Genomic DNA, 10,560 nt, shown 5'->3' on the forward strand with positions numbered 1-10,560 from the left:
AAATATGTCGAAAAATCAGAATAAATACTACCTATAGGCGCATTAGTTTTTCATAAATGTAATTTATCTATTTTCATCCTTCAAAATTAATTATTTTGACAAAATACAACATTTTAAGCTCATTTGCATAAGCGTAACTTCATTATGATGGATTAAGCGAAAATGCGATCAAACAACGACATGTTTGGTATCAATGAGATGCCCAATGAATAATTAAGATCATGAACAGCATAGAATTCAATGATATGATTGTTTTTCGAAAACATCAAACGTACAGTCAGCATAGGATAAGACACTCAGGTGTTAATAAATATTGGCAGGAACAGCTTGAAAAATTCCTTTCTACTGGTCGATGAAATGAGATAAGACAGTGGGAAACTAACAAATGGAAGATTTTATGCACATCTCAACCCGTATTGAAACAACTTTTTTCAATTTATTCGAAATGGACCGAAAATGAACGAAAATCGACTTGCCTAAAACAACGAAATATTGCACAAGACTTGGCATTTTCAGCGAACACCTCATTATTATGTCGAAAAACTTTCCTATACCAAAATTCAACTATCGTCGATCGATATCAACGGAGTTTCAGATGGGTTGCTTCTCTGTGTATTAAGATAGGCACATGACAACTTTAGAGGCCATGTATTCGACACGTACGCGTTTGTTTGCCGTGAAACTTCCCAGAACCTATTAATTTTTGAGAAATGAAAAGTATATAACAAAAAAGCAATATTTGTGACAAGAGCCTACTTTCGAAAATCGCACAAAGGTTTGGTCTGAACTCATCCGCAAAATTCGACTCATTTTTGTGATTGGCTGGTCGCTGATTGGTTGTATGGGTATTGTTCGGTAATTGGCTACTAACTTATGCTATTTTATTAGTTAATTATTGTGATAAGTGATTGGGTGAATAACTGTGCCATTTGATTAGCTATTCAGCTGTGATCTAGGATTGGATGATTGTTGTTTATCAAATCTTTACCAAATATAGGTGCATTTCCATTAAAGTACCTTATATGGACATAAAAAAGCATTTACTATGTTTTAAAGAAAAAGCTTTTAGTTATAACCTGGAAATGTGTATATTTGTTTTTAGACTGCAGATGATGCTTTTAAAAAGTTTTTGCGTTTTACATTTCTCTTATTGATTATCTTATTGCTTAATTTTATTCTTGTAAGTTTGCTTTTGCATTTTACTTCTTCACATCTATGCTGATGAACAGACTGTTTTCGCAGAAACTTTTCTGCTATTCGATATAAGCGCTTCAGAACTGAGCAAATGTATAGTACAGAAATTTCCATTTTACAACAAGCAAATCAGAACTTTATTACAATATATACAATGAACAAGATGGGCAATACAACGATAACGTGGAAAAAGTCCATTTCTAAAGTTGTAGACACTGTTCCACGGCAACCAACTAATCGTTATGTTGAAAAAATGGATTAACTGTAATATTACAATAATAATGTGCTACATTAAGCCATTGTTTGTATGTTTATTCACAACAGGTATTTGTCATTATGATTTGTGCAGTTGAGCGTGTGGCATCTCCCTTTGTGTATTGGCTTATGTCGGTTCTTCAAGATACAAACTGAAATTCATTATTTATTCTCATCATTCGAAAACATCTCAAACCTACGATACGGAAAATAGCACAAGCTAATGATAAGCATTGAGGAGTGAAATAAATGAAAAGTAGAATTGACGGTCTTGTTTTTTACAAATTAAATATCTTTATTATCTAATTGCATTATTCTACAAAAATATAAAAGCAACAAATGAACAGCCTGAAGAAGAGATAACTGAACAAAGAGATGTTAAATAAGCGTATTTATCTAAGTCATTTTTTGTTTTCATAATTTGACATGTAATGACTTTTTACGATGGTAAAAGAGCAAAAAGAAATAATTTTCTTTGCTTTCACTTTTGTTTTGTAAAATCAACAGAATTTCGAAATGCAACAGATATTTTTTGATCTGGAATGTTCAACATTTGGTTATCATCGTAATACAAAAATTGCAACTTGAATGTTTAATCAATTCAGTTGTCGGTTTAACTTTAGATATTGAAAGAGAAATTTCATACAATTTATACAAAATGCATAACCACAAATTTTTATTTTAAACAAAATTCCAGATTTCATTTTTTATTTAAATAAAACATAAGAAGAGAAACAATAACTCTTGTGAACAGGAGCGAAAGAAAGATTGGAAAGATTAAATTCTTTTGCAAACTAGAAACATTTTCAGAGAACAGGCAGGTAAAATCAGAAAAGTGTTTCGATGCTAACATTCAGCAATCACCACTCCTAATTTTGGCTGAAAACTGCAGCTGTAGACAATTTACCAATTTTTGATTTTCCCTTTGTACTTGAATAGCCTTCAACTAGCCTTCATCAGAGCAATATCTGACAAATAAAAAAGAACCTTAGGCATAAATTCTTATTTAATTGTTAGTTAAGAAGGTAATTTATATGACAAGTGAAAGCAACTGTTGGCTGACATTTCTTTTGAACAGTATTTTTAAACTCGGATGGATAAATAAAAGTGAAGCACTTCGAAAGCAGAAAGAAAGCGATGAACTGCACCAACGAAGCAGAAAAGCGCTTAAAGGTGCTTCAAATTCATTCTGCAGTGGACATCGCATTGTTTGATGTCAGCATTTGTGTGTGATTAATAATCTTCTGTCAACATCAACAAAAGGCATGGGTGCCACAGAAATATCAAAGTTGATCTTCAGTTGTAGATAAAATGAGAAATGAAAACTGAATGCTGTTTCAAAATGATTATTTAAAATGGAATTTAAACCGTCAAATTTATTTTCCTTTTTGGTCTTGCATTTGAGTTCAGTGCTTAGCATTCGAGGGTTATTAGCTGATGAGCGAAACATGATCAGACATCATCATCCGAAATTTGCCTGCTGAAATTCTGATGGGTACGACTTTCTGGACTGGATGGCAATGAACAGAAAATAGACGCGGAAATGGATTCCTAATACTGGAGTAAGCGAGAAGTAAACTATGAAGCAGGAAGTAAAATGCTGCTGGGCATAAAGCTTGACGCAGCTAATTAAGCTTAACAAATCAACCGGAACGGTGCATAAGCTATTTAAAAGAAAATTCAAGACTGCAAATACTATTTTATGTGAACAGTGAAATGTAAAACTGAAGAATCATTAATGTTATTGACTAAGATAACCACTTATTTAAAGCCACATTCAAATATTGCAAGACATCTTGTTAAATGCTCTTCTTAACAACATACGCAAACAATATGCAAATATAAAGAAGTTAAACATTAGTTTTAAGCATATTAACTTTGTTTTTGTTATAATTCCTTTAACGCAACAAAAGATAGCTAACAACATATATTAAAAAGCTGTGTTTCAAAAATAGTAAATGCTTTTTTATATCCATGTAAGGTATTTTAATGGTAATGCACCCATATTTGGAAAAGGATTGATAAATAACAATTACCCAATTCTTGATCAAAGCTTAATAGCTAATCAAATGGCAAAATTATTCACCCAATCACTTATCATGATGATTAGCTAATAAAATAGCAGAAGTCATTAGCCAATTACCGATCAATCGTGTGCAACCTATCAGAGTACAGCCAATCACAAAATGGGGGCGGAGTTTGGGGAATTTATTACCTTCATTCTCAAAGTATCTCTAAAAGAAATTCCATTTTTCATTCTCAATTCTGGAAATTATTAATTTCGTTCTGATATCGAAGCGTAGAATGAATGCTAGTAAACGAAAATAGAAATCTGTTAGTTTGCGGCTAGAATATTGTTGAAGACCTACAAATATGACATACCTGAATGGAACGTGAGCTCATAGATGATGCACAACATATTTTTGAAACACAGATGATATAAACAAGTATAATTCAAAACGGTGCTTGACTATAATAAATAGCCGACCATATAGAGTACATTCTGAAAAGTTGTACAAGAGCAATTGTACAATATAAATAACATATCACATTGACATTGGTGTAGTAAGAGCGTAATGACCTAATAATAATGGAAACCCTGAGGCAAGAAAGATTTCAATTATTCTTGACCGTTTTTGAAATGCCAATTTTTAGTGTAAGACTGTTATCAGGGCATTCTAAAAGAATTCCATGTAATAACTTATTTGATAAATTTCAGAAAAGTTATTATTTATTCAATTATTTTGATGTGCATTCAGAATTTATTCCTTCTACGAACTGTTGCATTAAAAGTCCATCTCCAGCAAGAGAACTGAAGGATTCAACAAAATAAATCTAAATTCATATAGGCACATGATAAGTATTAATGAATATTAAAAATAATAATAATGACGATAATGGGCATTCCACGATACGAATTGATTGATTTGCAAACGAAGGAGACACGAAGAATGCATACCTTTAAGACAATCAAATATTAATGAATCTTAGCAACAGTTCTGTGATGAATTTACTTGGGTTTATTGCAAACAAAATGATACTGTAATTGAAAGTGAAAGAATTTACCACTTCATTGGCATTGCGATCAATTTTTAGCAACAATTTTGTTGGAACAAGTTGGATCTGTACAGAAACGAAGAAAATCTGCATTTCGAAAAGCAGTAAAATATTGCACAAAACTGTCCAATTTCGAAGATTACCATGTTTTAATGTGGAAAATATCTACCTTATATAACATCCTCCATCCTAGTTAAATTTCAAGAAATATCAAAATCTAGAAATGTGCCAAACTTATAGACCATTTATTCTGAAACTGCTGGGTAATATTTGCTTAAATGTTGCACGGTACGCTAAGATAACATGAATTTGAAAGTGAAAATAAATTCACTATAATTTAAAATGAAGTGGAAAAGTAAAAGTACAACGATACAGAAGAAACCTCAATTGTGTTTGAAACCAGAGAACGGGTTCCATGAGTTATGTGACTATTACTAATACGGTGATGAGTTCTCAGTAATTCTCCATTGGAAAGAAGATGAGATGAGGAATTCAATGAGACTGTACATAAGTATTGGTACCGGTACTGTGCATAAACTATTAGGCAAAATGTTAAATAATGGATTGGACAGTGGCATGGTTCACCAGTTATTCAACAAGTTTCTCATGGATTCCTAAGTGCAACGCCTCTGTAATGCCTTGGCCATTTTTACTATTTTCTCTATGAAATTTATTTGAAATGTTGCAAAGCGTAGATTTCCTGCAGCCTTCAGTGCTTTTCGTGTCTAAAGCCGACTGATCCTCAAATTTTTGAGGTACTCAATCTGAACATCAAACACCAACTCACTTAGCAATTAAATGAATTTAATAAATGGAATTATTCAATTAATTGGATCAATTAGAAAAATGGAATGCCTTCCAGCAATTTAAAATAGACTTCAGAGGGCAAAAGTCACCAATTAAAAATTCAGGTAAAATGTAAACTGCGGGCTGCAAGCCAACACAAAAAAATTTGTTCAGACAAAACGAGCCTACAGATGTCAAAATTTGAAAATTAAAAAATCAAAAATGACGCACATAAATGGAACTCAAGCAAAAAGCTTTTCACATAAATGTAAAGACTTTTGCTTATCGCTTTCACAAACAAAAGTAAACAAACAAAAAATGTAATTTACCAAATATTTCAGATGATGCAAAATTTCAAAAATAATAATGCAGTGATAAAATAAACTTAAATAACATGCTGTATAGAATATTTTGGTTGGAATCCAATGCGATTCAGTGATGAAAAGGAACTTTGAAGGATCTCACATGACAGCATTGCAGCAACGCGAATGCATACTTCAGCATTTTGGTTGGTTCACTTTGTAAGAGTGTACAAACCACCATATCAACCATCAGCGGAATACGAACAAGCGGACGTTTCCACTGCCAATTGAAAAAAAATAATTTTAATATTTATAATTAGAGCAAACTTTTGATTTTCATAAAAGATTTTTATGGAAAAATAGTATAAATAATAAAACTAAAGGGTAGAATTGTTCATAAACAAAATTACTATACGCGTTTCTGACTAATGTATTGCTTTAAATTAAATGCAAATTGTGTGACAAAATATTTACAAAAAAAGAAAATACTGTTTTCTCCATATCAGATCTTACTTTGACTATATTATGAAATTTGCAACATGAAAATGAATAAATACATTTTATTCAAATACTATTCAGTAGTTTCTTAGCTCAGCTTAACTCTCTTATTTTCGCTCATTACTCTACATGTAATGAATAATATTAATTTACGACAATTAAATTTCACTTAATTTATTCAATTTTTGAATATAAAAAATTGTAAATGGTGCAGAAATATTAATTGATTTCAGTAATTCGCTTTTAATAATAATTTGTTTATAAGATATTTGTCTTCTTTTTAAAAATATAAATACATGAACAAACTGCTGTTGATCTTCAACAAAAAATTTTACACAGAACAGATCTATTCTTAATAATGCTTAATATAATCATGTTCAATGATTATAAATTAGCGGACATAATTGAAATAATAGCAGTTCATGTAAAGTAACCGGATGATGTAGCGAGTGCATTGCATTAAAAAAGAATAATGACGTGTAAAAAATTGAGATACCCTGCCAAATTCAACCAATGAAAACAATTTGAAAATTCAAAAATGACCTTGATATTTAAAATTCAGTCAAAATATAAATTACTGGGTAGAAAACGCCATAACAAAAAATTCACTTAGATAAAACACGCCCCCGCATGTCTGAATTTGAGATTTGAAAATTCAAAAATGACCCACATAAATGGAACTCATGACGAAAACTTTTCACAAAAATGAAAAGACTCTGGTTTTTCGCTTTGACAAACAAAATTAGCAAATCAAAAATGTAATTTATGAACTTCTTTTAATTATGTAAAATTTAAAAAAATGCTAATGCAAAGTGTGAAATGAAAGCACTTATCAAAAAGGCTGCGTCTTTTGGTGGAGTAGGCACTCAGCTAGCGCCTACTGCGTTAGCTACATCTGCGCACATTGTAAGCGTGCACAAATGGCGACATCAACCACCAGTGGAATACGAACAGGCGGACGTTTCTACTGTCGAGTGAAATGAACTAAATTCCATATTTATAATTAAAGCAAAGTATTATTATTCTTGATTTTATGTTTGATTTTTAATAAATTTGTCAGAATACAGCATATTAAAAAACTAATATCATGTCAAGAAATTAATTTTGTAATGCAAATTTCATTTTACGTCTAGCATGAAAACAAAAATATTTCATTTTATCTTTTACGTATATATATATAATTTTTGCTATTTTCTCTATGAAATTTATTTGAAATGTTGCAAAGCGTAGATTTCCTGCAGCCTTCAGTGCTTTTCGTGTCTAAGGCCGACTGCTCCTCTAATCTTAGAGGTATTCAATCTTAGCACCAACCACCAGTGGACTACGAACAAGCAAACGTCTCGACCGCCGATTTCCATAAAAATTTTTTTACATTTATAATTGACAATACAAATTATTATTGTCATTTCTTTTTTATTTTAAACCCTTTTTTTAGAATTTTACAATATTTTTATTTAAATAATTACTGATTACGTATATTGAAATTCTTTTCTACTATTTTTCATATGATTATTATCATAATAGCAAATTTTTGTTTTTGATAAAACATTTTCATGAAACAACTGTAAATAAATGAAACTACAATGCCGAATTGTTTGAAAACAAAATTGCTGTAAGCGTTTCTGACTAATGTATAGTTTTAAATTTAAAAAATTGTGTGAGGAAAAATCTACGCAAAAGGAAAATATTCTTTTCACCATATTAGATCTCTTACTTCGACTATATTATGAGATTTGCAGCGAGGGAATGAATAACTATATTTTATTGGAATGTTATTTCATAGCTCAGTTTAACTACTCTTCTATTGTCCGTGATTTAAATACTAATGAATAATATTAATTTGCTACCATTGAATTTCAGATAATTTATTCCGTTTTTGAATATTAAAAATTGTAATCAATGTAGAAATATTAAATGATTTTGATTTTCAAAAGATCAATGAAATATAATGCCGCAGGACTAGATGAATGAGAGGTGCTAGAAAAGAAATGATTTTTTAACAAAGATGATTTGCATCGTACGCGCGTAGCATTCTTCGCTAAAAATCAACTCTTATTAGATTTCCTCTTAAATAATAAATCATAATAGTATCTCAACCAAATATGCGATATAAAAAATTCAACTTTTAGAAGAAGTCCATTTCCATGCTTAAACTATTTTACTTTTAATAATAATTTGTTTATCTTATATTTGCTTTCTTTTTCAAAATTTAAATACCTTTACAAACTGCAGTTGAACTTAAACAAAAAATTTTGCGCAAAACAGATCTATTCTTACTAATGCTTAATATAATTATGCTCAGTGACTGTAAATTCATAAAAATGCATGTATTTTCCTCATGTATGTTCTACAGTACTCTGATGTAATGAAATGCAACGTACAGAAAAATAGTCAAACTTACCTCATTTAGATAACTAAATTTGTGTGTACTGTTGTAGAAATTGAATGACGTATTCGAATTAAACTTTTGATGCTTTCTTCCTTTTGAAAACATAAACATCTTTTAGGATTTTTGCACTCGTTTTTCTAATGTGGGGTGGTTTCCACCTCACGAATCCAACAACGTATCAACATTCCATCAGAGGATGAAAACCGTATACATACATACATACATACATACATACAATAATATAAGGGGAAATTGTAGAACACTGTCAATAACAATGACAATGGAAGATCAAATTCCTAGAAATCAGTTTTCGACGTAAATGCAATTTCTTATTGAAATATGTAAAAAGACAGATTACGTTCAATGATTTTGTTCACATATTTCAAAATGTGTTCTATTCATTGTGACTGTCAAAAATGATTACATCGAAATAATAATACTGTATTTGTTGATAAGATTTTCAACTCATGACAAGCAATTTTTCAAAGCATTGAAGTGATGCAGAAGTGGACAAATTGACAAATGTAATATCTGATTTTCAGGTATACTTTAATTGGACAAAATTTTAAATGGTACTGTTGTTAGAAATTTGAAAGTGAAAATACCAAGTGCTTATTTCTCGCTACACAGATTACAGGCAGTTTTTGGCACAAGAGCTATTGGAATTATTAATATTAAACAAAAATCAGTCCTTGCCTCAGTTCACTTTAGCTTCAGAAGAAAGAGAAATAAGAGCACATTGTTGCATTCAATTTAAAAAAGAGCAATTTTTACTTCATAAATGAACGCGCTGGCTTCTTTGAAACTTGCTTTTTCAACTTCCTTGAAAACTGCTTGACTTCAGCAGGTTTCCTTTTCTTGAAAGTTGCCGTCCCTTTTTTCTGTTGAACTTTATTCATTGATGAAATGCGCCGCTGTAAAACTTTTGCTTTCATTTTGTGCTCATCACTTTTTTTCCCTACTCTTGTAACTCTGATTTTTCGATTTTTCAATAAACTATCGTTGAGCTTCAATGCTAAACCAACTGAATATGATTCCTGAAATGGAATGGAAAATATAAAATTTCATCTTCAATATTAATAAGCACAACTTGCTTTGAAAACAACAAAACCAAATCCCTTTCCAATGTAGTTGTGTGGATCTCGAACTACACGTATTCGATCAATTTCCCCACAGTCAGTGAAATGAGTATATATTTCTTCTTCGCCGATATCTGAATACTTCATTCATAAATTGCATTACAAAAAAGAAAAAAATCCAATGCGTGCACTTCAATGAAATAATCAATATGACAAAAGCAGAGCAATAATGAAAGATAAAGTCGATTTACCGAAAGCCAAATTTCCAAGAAACACAGCGCGCTTTTTGTCATACTGTCTTCTCTTTATGCACCTGTCTACAAAAAGATGATGTTCTTGCATTTGTGTACCATTCCTAAAATTTGGAACAATTGGCATGAATTATCAAAGAGCATTCACAATAGCAAAGCTTCAGTGGCATATTCATAAGAAAAAAAATAATTCAAAACAACATACAACTCTAGTGCTTTGTCAACGCTTTCTTTTTTTACGAATCGGATGTACGCATTGACATGAGTACTTTCTGCTTTTCTAGAAAAAATAAAAATAAAGATACTTCAGTCAACGCATAAAACTAATAATATTAAAACAACTTTATAATCACCAAGCGTTGTGGCAACTTTGGATTTACAGGAATCTAAAAGATTGAAATCAATTAAGATGTGCAGTATTACACGTGATAATCTTACACATGATCGAAGACGTATACATTCTATTTTCCCAATTTTACCAAACAGTTTTTTCAGGTTCTAAAACAGACTAATATAAGTGACATTTCTTTCATTTAAATTAAAAATGAACTTTCTTTTTTAATTGTTTTTATATCAGTAGGAAGATTGGTAACAAAAATGGTTCGCTCATCTTCATTTGAATCGTCACGGTCATCCTTTCTTTCAGTCATAGTTCCTTCCATAATTGTCCACTATCCTAATGATTATTATTTGTCAGTTTGAAACTGTCGACAATACGGTTAACATTTAACTTTATTTGTAACTTCGTC

General features: G+C 30.7%; 2 protein-coding genes across 2 annotated transcripts; both read right to left on the minus strand.

The window, feature by feature from the left end:
- Positions 1–4,100: 4,100 nt before the first annotated feature.
- Positions 4,101–6,687, minus strand: Tsp_09245 (conserved hypothetical protein). Its single transcript, XM_003375619.1, has 7 exons — positions 6,671–6,687; positions 6,389–6,443; positions 5,758–5,874; positions 4,889–5,032; positions 4,516–4,593; positions 4,343–4,408; positions 4,101–4,127 (listed from the first exon to the last, which is right to left on the minus strand). Exons 1-7 carry the CDS (start codon positions 6,685–6,687, stop codon positions 4,101–4,103), a joined length of 504 nt encoding a protein of 167 aa, XP_003375667.1.
- A 2,564-nt stretch (positions 6,688–9,251) lies between these two features.
- Tsp_09246 (RNA-binding protein 34) lies at positions 9,252–10,473 on the minus strand. Its single transcript, XM_003375620.1, is given in 7 exon segments — positions 9,252–9,518; positions 9,588–9,694; positions 9,812–9,877; positions 10,052–10,091; positions 10,117–10,134; positions 10,154–10,197; positions 10,362–10,473. The coding sequence occupies 7 exon segments, from the start codon at positions 10,471–10,473 to the stop codon at positions 9,252–9,254; spliced, it is 654 nt and encodes a 217-aa protein (XP_003375668.1).
- Between the last annotated feature and the right edge of the window lie 87 nt (positions 10,474–10,560).

Source organism: Trichinella spiralis, assembly GCF_000181795.1.
Source record: "Trichinella spiralis strain ISS 195 chromosome Unknown Scfld5, whole genome shotgun sequence".
In the NCBI taxonomy this organism is placed as follows: domain Eukaryota; kingdom Metazoa; phylum Nematoda; class Enoplea; order Trichinellida; family Trichinellidae; genus Trichinella; species Trichinella spiralis.